At 36.2% G+C, this 19,548-nt stretch overlaps 1 protein-coding gene across 1 annotated transcript in view; it reads right to left on the bottom strand.

Annotated features, from left to right (window-relative positions):
• Positions 1 to 19,241, bottom strand: part of ELP3 (elongator acetyltransferase complex subunit 3) — a 70,605-nt gene extending 51,364 nt beyond the window's left edge. The window contains exons 1-7 of the mRNA XM_016144648.2: positions 19,090 to 19,241; positions 15,931 to 16,030; positions 13,201 to 13,339; positions 10,168 to 10,238; positions 9,368 to 9,431; positions 7,578 to 7,646; positions 5,480 to 5,634 (exon numbers count right to left, since the gene is read on the bottom strand). Of these exons, the coding sequence (XP_016000134.1) occupies positions 5,480 to 5,634; positions 7,578 to 7,646; positions 9,368 to 9,431; positions 10,168 to 10,238; positions 13,201 to 13,339; positions 15,931 to 16,030; positions 19,090 to 19,108 (617 nt within the window). The 5' untranslated portion in view covers positions 19,109 to 19,241. The remainder of the gene's footprint in view (positions 1 to 5,479; positions 5,635 to 7,577; positions 7,647 to 9,367; positions 9,432 to 10,167; positions 10,239 to 13,200; positions 13,340 to 15,930; positions 16,031 to 19,089) is intronic.
• Positions 19,242 to 19,548: the final 307 nt, after the last annotated feature.

Genomic DNA, 19,548 nt, shown 5'->3' with positions numbered 1-19,548 from the left:
AGAGATTGATCTCAAAGAAAAAAAATTAAATATAAAAAAGGATTGGGGGATGGAAAGAGGAATGGATAGTTGAATAAATATGTGATAAAGCAAATACTGTAGAACACAGGTATGTGGTGTTCACTGGAAAATTCTTTCAGTTTTTGTTTGAAATAAAATGTAACTAAAACAACTAATACCTCATTTTAAGATGACTAAGATTATGCCGATGTTAAAGATCTTCATCACTATTGATGAATATCTGGTTGACCAAGGGAGGAAGTAAAAGTGGTCTATATATAAAGGGGTGAGCCAAAGCACAGATATGCAAGAGGTTCTGAAGGCTGCCAGAAATAAGGTCCAGGGCAGCAAGGGAGGAGACAGTCACTTTCAGGGCTTCTTAGGTTGCTTTTACTTTCCTTATAACTATGAAAAAGTCTATGGTCTGGTATGCTGTATTACCTAGCACTCTAGCTTTCCTAAGACATGTAAGAATATAGTTGGAGGATTCAAAGTCATTGACTGGGGTCTGGGGAGAGAAGGAGGAATGGAAATGAATTTAAAATTCCACAGGGAGAAGGTATGATTCACCCATTTCTTGACGGGTAACTACCCTTTTAAATTGTATCTTGTGAAAACAGCCAAGGAGCATTAAAGACAGAATGTAAAACTGCTTCTGGACAGGACTGATTAAAAAGGAATAAAATTATTTTAAAAGGTTGTTCTGAGTTATCTGACAACATTTGCATTCTAGTGAAAGCATGACTCATATCCCACTCTGGTCTTTTTTATCTCTAGAGCTATGATTTTTAGAGGACGATAGTCACCAGTAATTGTTGCTCTCTGGAGACAATTGAAGCGTCTCAGTCTAGCTGATAGAAATCAGTGATTATTGTTTTGCTTGATTTAATGAGCCTTGACAGAAACCATACCTGCTTTGTCCTTGAGCTCTCTATTCACTCAGCTTTCCGATTTTTCTATCTGCAAGGATATAGTATACTTTTTCTTACTAATTTACCATGCATAATAACCAGGTTCACCTTTTTAGGGCTTTTACTTGCCCTAACTTTTATTTTAATCTTTTAAGTAAGAAAAACTTTAATCAGGTTAGATACATGATTAACAAAATAGGGAAACATCAATGAACCCTAATTTGAACAAAGACTTCTACCCTTAAAAACTGTTGATTCATCTGTTATGATATATAATTTTTAACCTAATTTAAAATTAATCCTTTAAATAAAAACCTGTTAAACTAATGAAAGGCAGTATTACATCTGTGTAGTTAGCAAACAAAAATAATATCAACTAATAAAAGAAATATGAAGTTCATCACTTTCTCAAAAACACACTGGTAACCCAACCAGTTTTCACGAAAATCCTCTGTGCAAGACACAAGATAACACAGAACGAGGTCAGTATATCATCCAAAAATTTTGAAGAAAACACCTTATGTCTAAAACACAGAACCTCTGGGCTGCTCTTTACTTCATAGAGATGTTAACTTTTGAAAATTGTTTCTAAACTTCTAGTTCTATACTACAAACCAGACTATTATTTCTTCAAATTATATGACATTTCTGCCCCCGCCCCCGCCGAAATACCAACTCTATTATAGGAAGTTGGTAGTGAAAACATTACCTCAACAAAGCAAACAAGATGCCAAAAATCAGCTTTTTTTTAGATTTCCTCATAAAAGCATAGAAACCAAGAGAAAAGGGAAACATGTCAAGTGTGGCTTGGCAAGGTTCAGTGTAACATTTATGGATGGTTTTATGCCTCCCAGATTGTGCTTTTTTTTTTTTTTTTTTTTTACTTTCCCAAGAGTTTATGAGATTTGTTGCAATGAAGACTCAACTCATATACCATTGTTTTCAAAATTTTTATCTGAAAGTAGTTTGTTGCCCTCTTGAGGTAAATTCAAGAACAGAAAGAAAACAATACTGGCCTTGCCTACTAGCCCATTACAGGAAGCAGCTTTCTTCTCCAAAAGGTTTTTTTCTACAAACATATCGTGATCTGAAGCTAACTAGTTGTAATATAAAACTCCATTTTCACCCCAACGACAACTAACAAACAGCACTAATTATTAGAACATTTCTGCAAAAATAAAGCTAAAACTTAACCAAAATAAAGCAAATATTCTAAAGTTCCTGAAGTTTCAGTTGATGAAAATGTCAAAGTGGAAGCTGCATCCTAGCTGCATCCTAAAATTCATTATGTACTTGGCCTAGCTCTTATGACTCAGGGGACCCAAACTGTAGACTGTGAAAAACTTTGTGGCAAACTTTTATGGGGGTTGGGGGTGGGTCAGGGCAAGTCCAAGATATTCTTATAGTTCAATTCCACTTAATATGCAAGGTCTGCAACACAAGAACTGCTTCACTGAGAAAAGAGTATATAAGCGTGGGTAGAAAAATATAATGGTCTTGATTATCCTGTAGATAGATTATCCTGTAAACAAATATGAATTCTCAGAGTAGAATGAATTTTAGTCAGTAACCCTCTGAAGTTACCATTCCAATGTCATGGAGCTTTGAACTAATTAAAGTTGTTTTTCCTCAAATTATATTTTCGGCTATCATCTGATTCTCAGTATTATTAAGAAGAATGAGTCGGAGTATATCATGACTCTTCTAAAATTTGAAAGACTTCAGCACTAAGCATGACTCATATTCAAGAATGATTAAGGTTTTGAATGAACAATAAAAATATAGTCACCATCTCATCCTGTAGGAGGAAGAGATCACACTGGTCCGCTATTACTAAAAGTTTAGATTCATGGACAAAGAATTAACTTGACACATTCTCTAGAGGTAATCAACCAACCTCCCAGTGCTGAACTCTTTACATAGGCCCCTTGAGCTAAGCTTCATATTTATTTAAGCTTATGAAAAAAATCTCTTTTTTTTTTTCTTCCACTTTTACAAGCCCAAGGGAAAGCAAAGAAGGGGATGGGAAGTTCAGAGGGCACAAAAAGATGTCCTTAGTCCCAATTCCAAGAGGCGGCCCTATGTCATTAGCTCTCATTATCTGACCTACAGATGGATCATTCAAAATTCACACATTTACTTACTACTGTATGTCAAGAATTGTTTTAATCACTGGGTAATGAAAACCACCCTTAGATTCATTCAAAATTTGGTCCTACTTATCACAAAAAACTAAGAAGGGCACTATTTGAACAACCTTGTAGCTATGTGATCTGCTTTTCTTGATATAAAAGAGAAGCCAGGAAAAAAGCCTAAAGGCAGTAGCAAAGGAAGTACAAGAAAAAAAGACCACATTTCTTCCAATATTTTAAAGCTCTAATGTTGTACACACGTGTGCTTGCATATACATAGTCACACTCAACATTTTTACACCTAGCACAGTTTCGTGCGTTATAGCAAAGCTCAGGCTCTGAGAGCAAAGCTAGCTTGATCTCATAGCCCCTCTCCACCAACACCTACTTGTGTAACTTTGGGCAAGTTGCTTAACCTCTCTAAGCCTTAGTTTCCTCACATGTAAAACAGGGACAATTTAAATATTTAACTCAAAGATTTGTTGCATTAAGTGAATACCTATCACAATGCCCAGAACACTATATAGAGAGTAAATGTATACAGTGTTATTCCCATGTCCCTTCCTTTTCAGCTCTAACACCTATGATGGTCATTGTTCTACTACCTTTTCTACGCCATTTATACACATATGTGTATATATCAAATACGATGGGCTCACACTGCAAGAGCTGCTCCTTAAAAGCTGCTTTTTCACACAGTATGCTGTGGAGATCTGAAATTCTCCCATTTTTATGGCTATAAATGTCATCTATGAGCAGATAATCCCTAATTTTGTATTGTAGCCCAGACATCTCTTGTATGTATCATAGGCACTCCAAACTTAACACATCTAAAGAACTCTTGATTTTCTCCCACAAATCTGTTCTTTTTTCTGTCTTTTCCAAGTTAGTATATGGCACTACTCATCAACCATTTCCTCCAACCTAAACCTGGATGTCATCCTTGATTCCTTCCTCTTTTTTACCCCCCAAATCTTGTCAGTCGTAACAATAAAACACAGCTCTAATCCATTCTCTTTTCTTCATGTAACCGCCACCACCCTCTATTCATCTGAGCGTCTGAGCAAGGATGGATACAAGATTTCTCTTTGTCCTCTTCTAATCCTTTAGCCAGACAATAGCCAGAATGACCTTCTTATCAACCTGAATATATCACTCCCCTGCTTACAACTATTCATCATCTTCTTATTGCATTTCAAATAAAATTTTAACTCCTCAAGGTATATAATGTGGCCCATGCCTAATTGTTTAAGCTTACCTCATGACATTTTCTCTTATTTACTGGAATATAGACACCGTGGTCTCCCCTCTATTCCTAGAACACCCCAAGTTCTTCCCCATTTCATTGCCTTTGTCTTTTTTTTCTGCTCTTGGCCTGATTTGACTCTTCTTACACTCAGGTCTCAACTTAAACAGCACCAATTCATCTGGAGAGTAATCCTACATATTCTCTATCATAGTACCTGTCTAACCCCATCATAGCACTTATTGTTATTTTCTGAACTAATAGAGTGTAAGCACCATGAGGGCGAGGACGACATCTGTCTTGTTAACCATGTTGCTCCCAGTACTTAAAACAGTGACTAGTAGTACCTAGTGGGCCCTAAATGAACAATGAGTAAATAAGAGGGAATAGTACATAGTAACTAACCAGGTGTTCCTGAAACTTCTGAAAATAAAAACTGTTTTAAGACTTTCACTTCTTAAATCTCTCTACTAAACTTTAGGATTCTTCTTGCTAAAAATTGATATGAAGTATCCAAAGAAGGCATTATTCTCTATCAACTATAATTTGGAATGATCCCATTTAGGAGTTATTAAATAGTACTTATTAATAAACTAAGTTATGAAATAATAATTGTTTTGTTGATTTTATAGCAACTAAATGTTTCGGATAAAGAGTAGCCCCAGTGCTCTTTTTGGGTGGGCTGAAAACTCAACTAGCCCAGTTGAAACTACTGTAGTTTAGACCAGCCTAAGGCTGAAAAGGTCTTCACTTGCTCAGAATAGCAGTGTCAAAAAATTATACTCAATTTTTCTTTAAAAAAAGGACTGTTTCCATGAAAATAATACTTTTCTACAAAACAGAACTAGAAGAACTAAGAATCTATGAGATGATAGGTGTTAACTTATTTTGGTAATCACGTCATGATATATGTAGGTCGAATCATCAAGCTGTATGCCCTGAACACAAACAGTGCTCTACATCAAGGTATCTCAGTAAAATTGGGGGAAAAATGTATTTAACCTTACAACCAATCAATGATATGCAAAATTTAAAAATAATGAAATCCCCTCTCACCATTCCCCCTCCAAAAAAGAATTGGGAATGTAGATGTAGAGCAGAATACTAGAAAGAATTCTCATAGGCTGCTGCTAGGAGGATACACTGACATCCACTTTAGAAAATATGATAAAATACGGATTTCTTCTTACTTGACTGCCTCATAAATATTGTTGGAGGTATGTCCTGACAAGGCATCATGTAAATTTCGAATGAAATAATCTCTGTATTCTTCTGGAAGGGCCATAAATGTTCCACCCATCACGATAAACTCCACTTTATCCACACTGTGACCAAGTTGTTTCAACTGAAAGACATATAAATTCATCAGCATTAGAAAGATATTCGACTATTGTAAGAGGGTATTGCAAATTTCTAATTTTACTTTGCAGTGTTTTCACCAGTATAGTTTAAAAATGAGAAGCAATTAAACATACTTAGCAAATTCTGTGGATTAAATAGACTCCAGTGTCCAAAAGAAAAAATTATAGCTCAAATAAGGAGTAAGAGCTAAAAAATAAACAAGAAGCTTGATGACATTTAAACCTACAAAGTGGAAATTTAAAAACACACAGAATATAAACTTGTAAGCAGTAAAGGCAAATATAATACAATATGTAATATAATAAGGAACTGTTTAGCGATCACGTATTTTATGCCAGACTCTGTGGTAAGCCTTGGGGACAAAGATGATTATATGTAACATAACTGGGACTTGATACAAATGAAAGAAAGAAAACACTAGATTAGAAACAAAAATTAGGAAAGCTCTTTAAATTAAAATTTTAAAGTTTTAAATCAATTGTCAAGATTCAGGGCACAGGTAGCACCTCAAGCCTGCTTTCCAGAAAAAAAAAGGAAAATAAAAGTTTTATGAATAAAACATGAAATATGATGTCTCCAACTATGAGGATGCAATGCCAGAGATCTTTGATTTTGTCACCTATAATAAGCTAAGATTCTAATTTTTAAAAACGTATTTAAATTTCTTGCCGTATCTTAGGCTTGAGAAAAACTGGGTCAAGTAGCTGCATGTACGTGCATGTGAGTGAGTGAGTGAGTGAGTATCTCAACACTAAAAGAATACTCTGTATCTCTGGTTTACAAGGGATACACGACAAATTCATCTTGGTAGTTTTTCTGAAATAGCTTGGCAGGACCCTAAACCATACTTAATTAGAATCTCCAGAGGTAAATATCTGGCCTTTGTTTTAGAAAAGTTATTCAGGTGATTCTTCAATTAGGAAAAAAGATTTAAAAAATCACTGCTCTATGGTAGTTTCTAAATCTTCTAAAACCCATGCTCCTATTTGGCAAACATAAATATTTTACACTATATTAAAACATTTTAAATGAATTCAATATAAATATCATGGCTAAAAAAGGGAAGCAATGATCAGTTTAGAACACACTTTTCCAAGCTACCTAGGCTCTCCCGTGTAGACGCCTCTCCTGTAGCTGACAATACTGATCTAATATGCTCAGGTGACAGTGAAGTGAAAATCAGAACTAGCTGGTATTCACTAATAAACACAGAAATGACTACGGCATATAGTACTTTCCACTTGAGATTCTGTAGTTGCCCTACTAAATCTAGATATTACTGTAAAACTATAGACGGTACTCATCTTTTTAAAAAATTGGACAAGTTTAAAATTGCAAAACTATAAAAAAATCTGTATTAATGTTCAGATTTCTGGAACAGAGCAAGGCCATTTACATACCACTTGCTTTTAAACAATTATATTGAGGTATAATTTACATACAATAAAATCAATTAATTTTAAGTGTAAAGTGGATGAATTTGGATAAATGTGTAGAGTTGTATAATCACAACCACAATACAGAGCAATTCCACAATTCCCAAGAGTTCCTTTTTCAGTCAATCTCCTATTTCCACAGTAGTAAACCACTCACAATACCTCTTGTCCGACTTATGAAGCTAAAATTCAATCATCCACCTATGGGCTAAGAATTTCCATACATGTACATTCTATAAAATTCATACCATAAATGATTTTCTACAAAATGAAAGAAATTTACAGAATATAAAAGACTACTTCTCTAAAGAAAGTATTTTTGACTTTGCTAGCTACTGGAAAATAGTCTCCCTTCCTCAGATGGATATTAAAAACTTACAAAGGAGAAAAACAATCTTAGTTCTTATTTTAGGTTCAACTCGAATCAAGCAATAATACCTTCTAAGTATAAAAATCTAAATCTAATTTAAAAATGTTTTTAAAAATTTACCTGTTCAATTCGATGTCTTGTCTGTAGATAAGGGTCATATCTAGCACGGATTGCTCGCATGGAGGTTGGCTAATAATAGAAAAATACCCTGTTATGCCCACATTAAATTAAAAATAAAAAGTAGTTTCAAAAGGGTTGTATTAAAAATCAAATTCTCTTATGCTCCTTTCCTCATTTCTCAGGCTTGTCAGGTTCCATGTCCTGAATAGCATCTGATTAGTCTCTACCCCCGTCTTACATGGCATCTTCTTGAATCACATTTATCTTTGTGCAAACACTTATGGAAACAACATAAATTGTTAGACTACTCAGACACAGATGTGCACACATATTTAAAAGAGTTATTTGATAAAATAACCTGTAAACAAAGTCATGAAATACAAGTTTGTAACAGCTTAACAAAAAGCTGTCTTTATACGATGGAATATTCTACAGCCATGAAACAATGTACTGATACGCGTTCTCTAAAATATATTGTTAAATAGAAAAGGAAAGGTGCAAGATTTTGATAACGTTACCTTATGTGTAAAAAAGTAGGAAAAGTGATATGTGCTTATATATCCACGTATCTCAGAAGGATGGGTACAAACGAGATAATAACTGATGGTCTGTTGAGGGGTGAGGGAAACAAATAGAAAGGGGCGGCCAGGGGACAGAAATGACAGGGAAACTTTTCAATGAATAATCTCCTTTTCTGTTTTTAAAAATTTGACTTATGGTACAATTCATTGCCCTTAAATTATGCCTCACTAAAATTGATTTTTAAAAATAAAAATTAAATTGGGCTAAAAAAATAAAAATTTGAACTATGAAAAACAGGTAAAAAATACCATAGATAACAAGAAAAAGTCAAATAACTGGTTGCTGACCTCCAAAGAGGCTGACTGCTTCAAAAGCCTGCTCACTGGTCTCCTGCTTTCGCTGACCCCCACGCTAATCCTTTCCTCCTATCAAAATGATCTTTTAAAAACCTATATTGGATTGAATCATTTCCCTGTTTTAAATTTTAATGGCTTCTCATGACACCAATAATAAAATCCAAACTCCTTGCTCTGGCTTACGAACAAACCCCTACGACATCTGTCACTCCAACTTCATTCTTCCCCTTATCCACCATGCTCCAGAACACTTCGCCATCATTCCTGGCTCTTCTCCCTGCTAGGAGTGCATTTTCCTGATATTCTTAAAAGACTCTTTGTCATTCTGGACTCGGTTTAAATATTACCTCTTCAGAAAATCCCTTCCTAACCATCATAGCTAAAGTACCCATCCAACTATTACATCTTACTTGATTACTTCCCTGCCTAGCATTTACTAGTACCTCGTATTTTTTTCTCTTGTTTGGTTATTATTTATGTCCCATTATAGAAATTCCATTATGTAAATTCCGTAAGACTAGGGAGCTTGCCCAGTTTTCACTACTACACATGTAGTGGTGAGCACACAGAATTCAAAACCTGGCTCTGTCACTTATTAGTGGTAAAGTCTCCAGGCTAGCTGTATAGGGCTTCTAGACCTCCGTTTCCTTATCTATAAAACTGAGATAATAGTGTCTACCTTTAAAAAGTTGTAGGGCACTTCGAATATTGTCTGACAGTAATAAGTGCTCACATAAGTATTTCTGCAGTGACTAGGACAATATTTGTAGACACTTAGCAAATATTTAGTGAATGAACAACTTTTATAATCAGGAAAAAAATAAAAATTTTAAGAAAGCCAGTAATTATTAAAGTACACTAAAGGTAAAGTATGATATAACACTTCCTAAGAACAACCTCACATTACCTTACCTCATATCCAGTATAAGACTGGGTCGAATATTCAAAATCTGAATCAGGTCCACCAGGGCAGTATCTGTTAACAAAAAAATGAAGATGACAGATACAAAACTTAGTTCAACAGTCTAGTTCAAGTATTTGCAGTCATCATAAAATCCTGATACCAAGCAAGCTTCATTTTCAAGTCCTAACAGAAGAGTCTATCTTTGCACTATCTGCGAATATATTTTCTACTAACAAGTAAACAAGATAAATAAAAAAATATTACAGTCATTTTCAGAATATTATAGTCACTATTATTTTAGAAGTTTAAGCTTTTAGGAGCAAATAACAGAACCTAAGTTTGGATTGATACAGTGCTCTCCTGGTAATTATACTTTTCACCCGTTTAATTTTCATATCCAGAATCATGCATATTCTGCTAATTTTTCTGATTATCTAAATTTAAGAAGTTTAAAGCTTATTTATAAGGATAACTTTATTTTGATACTTTTCTGATCCAAATTCATTTCAAATTTCTTGATATTTGGAATTTAAGCAGCTCATATTTTCATTTATCAAGTTAACATAATAGCTACTGATTTTTCTATACCTATGTATTTTTTATTGCATACTGCAACATATTAAAATCTATATGTTTCATTTTTAAAGCATTGAAATATCCTATTGATGATTGCTTGTTTCAAAGAACTTATGAATCTATTGAATCAAAGTTTTAAATATTACCAGCATGCACTGAATAAGGCTCTAGGGGACTTACTATTACTAGTTCATTTAAAACACACACACAACTTATCCAAAATCATACTTACACACATATATTTCCTGTAAAACTGATATGTGGACATCTGTGGGGTTTGCACATCACAGCCACAACAGCAATCTATAAAAGATTAATAAAAAAGGTATTATGAAATAATAGAAAATCCTGTTCTCTCTCAGAAGGAAGGAGAGGAACGCAATGAGAGTGGCATTAAGGGCCTTCAGTGGTGTTAGTAATGCTGTATTTAAGCTGAGCAGTGGGTACAAGGGTGATTTTTTCAATGTTAATAAATCTTTAAAATGTACATATGCATACTGGTTTGTATTTTTTACAATAAATTAAGTACAAAATACATTTATTTTTAAAGTTAGTGATTCTTGTGATTTGTTTTACTAACACAACCTAGAATAAAAAAATTACTTTATGTAATTCTATAAAATATCTAAACCTAACTCTTGTAACTCAAACTCCTCATGGACAAACTAGATCAATATTTAGAGCAGAGACTATTAAACTAGGAACTAGACTTCAGAGTATGTGCAAAATATTTTCAGAGGGTTGTGTCAGAGCCCAAGTGGGGTGAAGAGAGTATTTGTTTGAGAAAGGAAGGAATGGCAGAAATGGAAGATTGGTTACACATAGGGCTGCTTGGTCAAATAAAGGCACATGTTAAGGTGAATGCAAGCCAGGTTTCTTACTGTCAGAGAAGGAAGTGATAAATATGAAGAGAGAACTAGAATGAACTCTGTGGGTTGGATGGAACTGAAGGTACCATTGTGAACTCATAGTTTTCAATACATCTAGACTGATACACAAAAAAATACAGATGCACATGTGTTATGTATATTTGTGAATGTATGTATGTATATATACATCTATATTTCCTACCTGAGAAGATCTGGGAGCGGCGACACCCTATAATAGCAGTGAGCACATCTAGCACTCAGATCTTAAGAGTCTCTAAACAGCCTCCTCTACTAAGAGAGACCAGCACTCCTTGGAGAAATGGCTGATTCTAGTGCTGAGGCAGAGAAAGTACATGATGGGCCTAGAACATCTTATTATGACAAAGCTAGAAATCACTCAAAGAATGATAAGGATATTTAAAAAAAAGACACAGAAACCAGGTTGAAAGGGCTTCTACTGGTCAAATCTGGGTTAATTTGTGCATCGAAATAATGATTATAACCCAAATAGGAAACCATTAATCCCTCCAAACAAATAAGTGAAGTAAACTGGAAATCTGATAAGGAACAGGATATTTACAGTTTCAAAGCACTTCACCACACAAAAATTCTTGATTACAAAGTGGAAAATAACTACAGAGGAGAAGCCTAGTAGACATCACCTTGATCAAAATGAACGACATCAGTGACAAGACAAATTGAAATTGTGTACCGCCTTTTGGGATACAATAAGAACACAATATTGTTTCGGTAATGTTCCTGCCAAAGATGCATAAACTGAATCTACTTATGAGGAAATAGCTGATTAAGCTAAATTGAGGGACAGGTTACAAAACAACTTGGCTAAAATTCTCAAAAGGGTTCAGGTAATGAAGTCAAGGAAACACAGAATTGTCCAGATGAAGAGACATGACAATTAAATACTACACATGATTCTGAACTAGGTCCTATGGGTCATTATTGAAACAGCTAGTGAAATGAATGAGGTCTGAGAATTAGATAACAGTCATGTATCAGTGTAAATTCCTGACTTTGATGGTGTATTATAGTGATATAAGTAAAAGTCCTTGCTTTTCGGAAATACACACTAAATATTCGAAGCCATTGGCTTCACAACTTAAAGCTCCAATCGTTCATGGGGAAAATCTTTGTACAAACCTAGTAACTTTTCTGTAAGTTTGTGATCATTTTTCATAAAAACAATTATTAAAATTTAAGTTAAATTACTAAATAATGACTTAGAGAAACTCCAAATATGTTTACAGATCTGAATTAAAAACAACTATTTTCAAATAAATGCTTTTATTTAAAATGAGACATTTAAGGAGCTTTCTACAACTAGGTACAAACAAACCAAAAACAGAAGAGACCAGGATTGGTGATATACAGTAAGTTCGAGGGTTTAATTAGCCACGAATAGAGTATGATCCAGGTGATGTAACCACCAAACAAATCAACACAAGCTGCAATTACTAGAAGTGTAATAACATACTGAACTTCTAAGGTTATATCAGGAAGAGAGAATTCAATTCTGGGTACGCTGTTTTAAGAGGGTCCTATCTCTCTCACACCTTTTATCCTAGAGCCTCTACCCTAAATCAGGCTCTTTATACTTCATATCTAGGTCAAACCAAGAGGACCCTAACTGGTCTTTTTGTCTCCAAGCTACCCTATATCTTGAATCCAAAGTAATTTTTTGATGATCTATTTTGTTCCTATCGCTCCCTTTCTCAAAAACCTTTGTTTCCTATTGTCCAGTTTCTTTATGGGAAATTTAGTATCTTTTACAAGCTAATCCCAAACTCTCAACCTAAAGTCCTGAGGCTTTCCCAAATGAACTGATTTCAGTAGTCTGTTTCCTGCACACACCATAGTCTTATCATCCCCATCTCTGTGCCTTTACCCATGCTCCCATCATTATTCGAGCCTGCTTTTCTCTGCTTATATAAGCACATGTCAAGCAAGCGCCACACTTTCTACAACGCCTTCCCTGTACCCTTTCACCGTATATCCCTGGACTCCCACAGTGCTCTTTATGGGGTCAATCATATAAAGAATGACTTTGCACCGTTAACTACTTTTTAAAAATATCTTTATAAGTATCAATTGTTTTGAAAGCTATAAGCTTAAGATGGCCACAATATTTATCATATTGTGATAGTCACCAAACCTCAATCTATAAAGACACCAAAACATCACTAACTCTTTTAAGCACAATAATTTTTTCCCGTGTATGCCCTCCTAGCATTTTGCACACATCTCTACTTCAGCACGTATCACAACGTACAGATTAGTTGAATCCCTCACCTCCACCTCACTACCTGTGTGTCACACGGAGGCAGGGATTTCTGGCAGAACCAATACACAACCATTATTTCATGATTGGAATCACTTACCCCACTGGCAGTTCTGATGGGTTTTGCCTTTAATTTAGGGACCAAGACTTTTCGGTACTGAGGTGGGACTGCAGCAATGATATCCACCAGGCGAGGCTGTGCTGAAAGACCATATTTGGCAGCTGTCCTGGTTTTTACCCTGAAAGTAAAGCATCTAGCATTATCAAGATCACAATGTTTCACGGTCGAGCTACCAAAAGGATGACCTATAAATAGTATCTCCAACTCCTGCCATTCCCTATCCTTTCACCAGATGACAATAGTGGCTCTGACATCTGTGAATATCAGGGAACTAGAAGAACAAAATTCATGAATGAATGACTTCATCTTCCCACCTGGAGTACCAGAAAGAAAAAGAGATGATTACAGGGAAGGAGCCCAGGACAGTGACACAATGTAGGTCTTGTTCAAAGCAGTGCTCCAGCTTTAAAGGCTTCTACCCTTTTCTCAGGCTCAGCACTACTATAGTCAGGATCAGATTAATTCTGCCTTGGGGAACTGTTCAGTACACTGTAGGATGCTTAGTGGCCTCACTGGCCTCTACCAATTAGCACCCCATTTCCTGTTGTGACAGCTAAAAATGCCCCAAGACACTACCACATGTCTCCTGGAGTAGAGGGGAAATCAGACCTGGTTGCAAACCACTGTCTTAGACCAAACATAAACAATTTAAAGGAAAGCTATGCAAAAGTATTTAAAAACTTTTTCTAATACAAAATAGTGTACAGAGAACAGAATATAAAACATATACTTTTAAAAATTATAAAGCAACCACTCATGTAACCACACTCCAAGAAACAGAATATAATCAGAACTTCAGAATACCCATTTGTCCTTTCCTTACTGTAACTCTATTCTAAACTCCAGAAGTAACCTTTATCCTAATTCCTTGCTTTTCTCTATAATCTTACCAGCTTTTCTTTTCTTGTTAGCCAAACCCTAACAGTCACCTTAACGTCTCATTTTAATCCATTAAAAATGTTTATACAAATGTTAACTGAGTATCTGATATATACTAGAGACTACCTAAGTATTTAGTATATTAAGAGGTATAACGCATAGTTGTTTCATGCTGTTTGTACGTTTGCACACAGGCATACACAAAAATAAATATGTAAGTGATAAAAACGTGAGAAAAGACACACAACAATGAATGCTTCCCAGGTTCAAGAGAGGAACTCAATGCATGCCAGAAAATGGCACAGAAAAGAGGAGCCTTCAGACACGCAGTGGAAACATGGAGCTAACAATGAGAGGACATAGGCTGGCTTATGTGAAGATGCAAGAACAAAACACACATTTTAATATGAGTAGAATGACTTGACAGAGAGCAGATTTGCAATGAGAAGGTACAGAAGTTTAAAAAATTAGAAAAGTTAACTGGAGCCAGACCGAGAGGCCTTACATAATGAGCTGAGGAATCTGTATTTAATTCCACAAGCACTGGGGACATGAAGTTCCTGCACAGGGGAATGACATGATAAAAGATGAGACAAAAATTGACCCACTAAGAGAGTAAAAGGGACCAAAAGCATAAACTATTGTAGTAGTTGAGACATAAGTTTTTAAGAGATGGACTAAGGAGTGGATGGAAGAGTAGTGGAAATGAAAGCAAGAGTTGTAAGGAAGATAACAAACCTCAGACTTTAATTAAATCTATGGAAAAAGGTTCGATGATACTAGTTTCAAGCTTGGGTATAGATTAACACGATTAAGCAAAGAGGGCATCTGCGTAGAAGGTGGTTTTAAGAAAGGTGCTAGCTTTAGCTTTAGATGTCTAAATTAAAGGGAATGACAAAAACACTTAGGAAGTAGAAATGTTCACTAGAAATTAGTAGTATAGCTAACGAAGACAGAAAAAAACCTGCTAGACATGGAAGAAATATTAAAATGTCTTCATAGAAAGGAGCTATTCATTTATTCCCTTAGTAAATGTTTGTTAAATAAGCACAATGTTCCAAGGAAGGGGTAAAACATTGCAGTATCTCAAATAACAGAATAAGGTCTAAAAACAGTCATGCAGTGGTGACTGGAGCTTGGGGTGGGGAGAGAACCCTTTCATTACAGCAGATCTATATAGTGAATATGTAGTTAAAAATATAGATGCAGAGATGAAAGACCACTCTTATTTGAAGATAAAGTCAAGGCTAAACATGATTGTGGAAAGGAATTAGATGAACATGTCTAGAAGGTTCTAAAGTAGAGAAGGGCTGGATTACATCAAGGGCCCCAAAGAGAAGGTTTTCCTGGAAGAGAGCTATTGCTTCCTCTTAGACAACAGGGAAGAGAAGAAGGATGTAAAGCGATGTGGCACAGAAAGTAAGAACATATACTCTGGAGACAGGCAATCTAATTCTAAATACCAGCTCTGTTCATCACTATTTACTCTGGGACAAATTATTTAACCTTTCTCTGTCTCAGATTATCTATCCGTCAAATGAGGGTCATAGCAGTACCTACCTCACACAGTATTTGAAAGGATGAACTGAGCTAATACATACAAAGCACTGCTAACAGTGACTGGAATACAGCAAGTACCCAATAAATGTTAAAAGCTATTAGTATTACTAGGCTATGAGACAATTTTGCCATATATAGTGACAGGAAGGGCAGAAAGCTAAATTCTCAAGTAAAATAAAATATGAGATAGAAAACAAATAGTATTTGATAATTTCATAAAATAGATTTAATACCTAAGAACGCGATTATCTTTTTTATAGACCTACTTACTTATTTAGATCGATGTCTTTCCCCTGTTCATGGGCTTCAATTAGTTGTTTAATGACATCTCCTATGGTCAGCATCATTAGCTCAGCAGGGCTGAGATCTCCTGGAAACATAATATTCAATAATGTAAAAAAAAAAGTCATTATTGAGTAGATTTTTAAATTTATTAGCAATGTTCCTTCCCAAAATCATTCCAACTGTGCCAAATGAATAGCTCAAGTTCACGAGACATTAAACCTCTATTGTTTACAATTTGATATCTTTTATATCTTTAAAACAAACCTGGCTTTACCTATACATGGGAGGAGCTCACTTTAGAAGTGCATACACCACGAGAATGATATATATAGGAAAGAGTAGGGATAAACACAAGGAGAAAGAACCTAATTGAACAGGAAAGGAGCAAAGTAGTTAAAATAGTTTCCCTTTATCTCCAGATTTGTAATTACACTTTGCTGCATTATTTCATCTGATACTTAGAACAAGTGAGGAATAACTGTCCCATAAAAATGCTACCGAGGGGTGAAGTTGAAACAAAGCAATGTAATACCACTTTGTAACAGAAAGGATGTGGGTTCTTTATTTGTCTAAGAATCTTAATGCATCTCTAAGATATAGTCTGCCCACCATTATAACTTTCTCATGGCAACTGAGGTTCCTCTTCTCATCTAAAAGGCAATAACAGAAGGTGACATATTCTTACATGACCCTGCAATTACTGTTGCTTGGTTCAAGGATGAGCACCTATCCAAGTCAGGCCAATCTGAGCTCTTGACTCCAAGGCAAAAAACACTAATTTCTCTCCAGTGATAAAAGCTGTGAGATTTCAGCTTGAAAGCTGCAGCAAGCATGCTTTCTGTCTGTAGAGAAACCTGGTGTGCAAAGATAATGAAGTCCCCAGAGAGAAGCATAGCTGAGAAAACCTGGCAATTATGGAGCCCTTTAATTTACTTTATCTCATTTGAAACCTCACAACAAAACTGCACGGTAGACATTACTATCCCATTTTACAGATGTGACAAATTGAGGCAAGTTACAACGCCATTGTAAATAGCACAGATAAAACTTAAATCCAGGTCTTTTCTCCATAATTTCCACGGCTTTTTTCTCACTGTACCAAGCAACCTCTAATTTAATGAGGCAAGGGTAACATGTACAAAACAATCTGAGAGAGAATAAAAGCCCATCTATACTCAAAGGCTAAATGCTTTTTAAACCATGTAACTCAGCACTTCAGAGTTCTACAAAGGCACCTCAGGGGCCATGTAACAGAGGTAGGGCTGCTGGTGGTGGTGGAGGTAGAGGAAAGGGGAAGTGAGGAAGAAAAGGGAGGGTCTCTTTCTTCATTTCAACCAAAGCAGCTCAGCTTTCACCTGTTTAATACTGAGAATTCTGCAAAAGAATTGGGAGAGGAAGAGGAGATTCAGGTGATAAAAATAAAGGTCTGAAATCCACTTGCATAGCCCTTGAGTGTATCAAGAATTAACTGGAGAAGTAAATTAGTAATTCATGGAGGAAAAAGTACAGGGGTCTTTAATAAAAGGGCAGGATCTGGAGAAGCAAAAGAGGGCAATCCAGAAGGAATTTTAAGTATAGAAATTACCTATCTTTGTATGAAGGAGCATTGCCCAACCAGAATACAGGCTTTCTGACAGGATTTGGTAAAAAATAGATTACAGGGTATACTAGCTACTAGGCAAAGGCATTTAAATGGAATGCAATAGAAGTGGATGATTATACCCTCAAGTTTGGCAGTAAAAGAATAAAAGTAGTGTTTAAAGAAATTAAGTATACAAAAGAAAGTGATACAAAAAATGATTTAGAAGGTGAAAATACATAAAACCTGGACACTAAGTAAAAGGTTCTTGAAAGGTAACACTGTAAAAACAAAACAAAACAACAAAAAAAAAAAAACCCACAAGATTTAAAGTAAAAAACTTGGAAGATGGGCTCCTTCCCTAGCTCTCAACCACTACTGGCTGTGTGATACTGGAAAGATCAACTACTTCTAAGCTCCACTTCATTGTCTGCAAAATTGGGATAACATATACACATTTCACAAGACCATTATAAGGACCAACTGAAATAATGTCTATGAAAGCCAAAGCACTGTTCAAATATTAGTTATTGATTATAGTGGGTTAGGAGGATGGTGGCCAAAACGATGAGGAATACACTATTTCAAGAGGTGACTTCTAAGACCTATTTGGGTTTGGTGACAGATAAAAGTATGAATCTGTCTGGCCTGACAAACTGAGGAGGAGCAAGTTACAAGGAGAAAGTGACAAATTAATCTGGCATGTAGTTTGATACCACAAGACAACTGAAGGTAACTTGGACACTTGGAGCTACTGCTCAAAAAAAATTGCATAGTGATTAAAAAGCACATTTAAAAAAATTGTTTTCTGAGTTCATAGAGTCAGCTTGACCAACCAGTTCCACCTCTTAAGAATAATTTTGGGCTGAGAAAGTTATTTAACTCTTTGACTCTCAGCTTCTTCATCTGTAAAATGAGGAGAATACTGACTTCAGAATTAATAGCAAAAGCTCAATAAAAGGCAGCTATTATTACCATAAACATTATTAGACTGATTGCTCAAAGGAGCATACAAAGACTAAAACCTGTGAGAAAATATTTGAAATTTGACCCCATCCTGTTGAAAAACTAAAGATAACATTGCTCCATGCTAACTCAAAAGGCAGTAAAAATGAGCATTACTGTCCCACAGAACCCAAGAATAATTGAGGGGTTTTCTTTCTTTTTAACTTACGGCTTAAAAATAAATCTCAAAGAAAGAAAAGAAAAAAAGAAAAGAAATGTGTCCCCAAACAAATCTTAGCAAATTATGAGTCCGACAATGGGTTAAATCGACCGACCGCGCTAAATACTTGGGGTGTGTACCTTGAAATCAAGCTTTGTTTGCCCTTTATTCAAAAGACACCAACCCAAAGAGGACGAGAGTAAGGGTAAGCTGGTTTAGAAAGCACAAAAGGTAAACTGAGAAGGCGGGGGGCTGGAGCCGAAAGACAGACCCAGGTGGCGGGGCTTCTGGATCAGGTAGCGGATTCCCGCGGGAAAAACTGGGTTCTGCATCTCACAGCGCACGTGCTCGCTGCTCCCCGACCACCTCCAACCCTCTTCCTCTCCCTCCCTCTACGCACCTTTCCGCTTCTGCCTCATTTCTCCCCCGTTATAGCAGCTGCCACGACAGATAATGTGGCTACCAACTCGGACCTCGGCGAAAGTTGACAGCCACAAAGCAAACCCGGCCTGTTGTAAAATGACGGTCTATATATCGTAAAGCTGTTCCCAGAAGACGGCGCGCGCGCGGGCCCGCCCCGCCCCCCAGCGGCGGCGCGTGGAGCTGCAGGAAGCGGGCGGAGGAATCCGTGGCCCAGGCGCTTGGGCGTTATAAAGCTGAAAGTGGGCGGTGCGGACGCAAGATAAAGCTTCTCTGCGGAGGCTGGGCAAGGAAGCCCGAATGAGTGTAGATGTGGGTGGTCTCTAAATAAGGACACAGGTGGCTGGGCGGGAACATGACTGGGCGATCTGGTCAAGACGAGACTGCTAATGTGATTGAAACTAAATTCAGAGCCTGGAAAAGACCTCGTAGGAATCAA

This window comes from Rousettus aegyptiacus, unplaced genomic scaffold (assembly GCF_014176215.1).
Source record: "Rousettus aegyptiacus isolate mRouAeg1 unplaced genomic scaffold, mRouAeg1.p scaffold_m13_p_16, whole genome shotgun sequence".
Lineage (NCBI taxonomy): Eukaryota > Metazoa > Chordata > Mammalia > Chiroptera > Pteropodidae > Rousettus > Rousettus aegyptiacus.
This window is presented reverse-complemented; position numbering and strand designations above follow the sequence as displayed.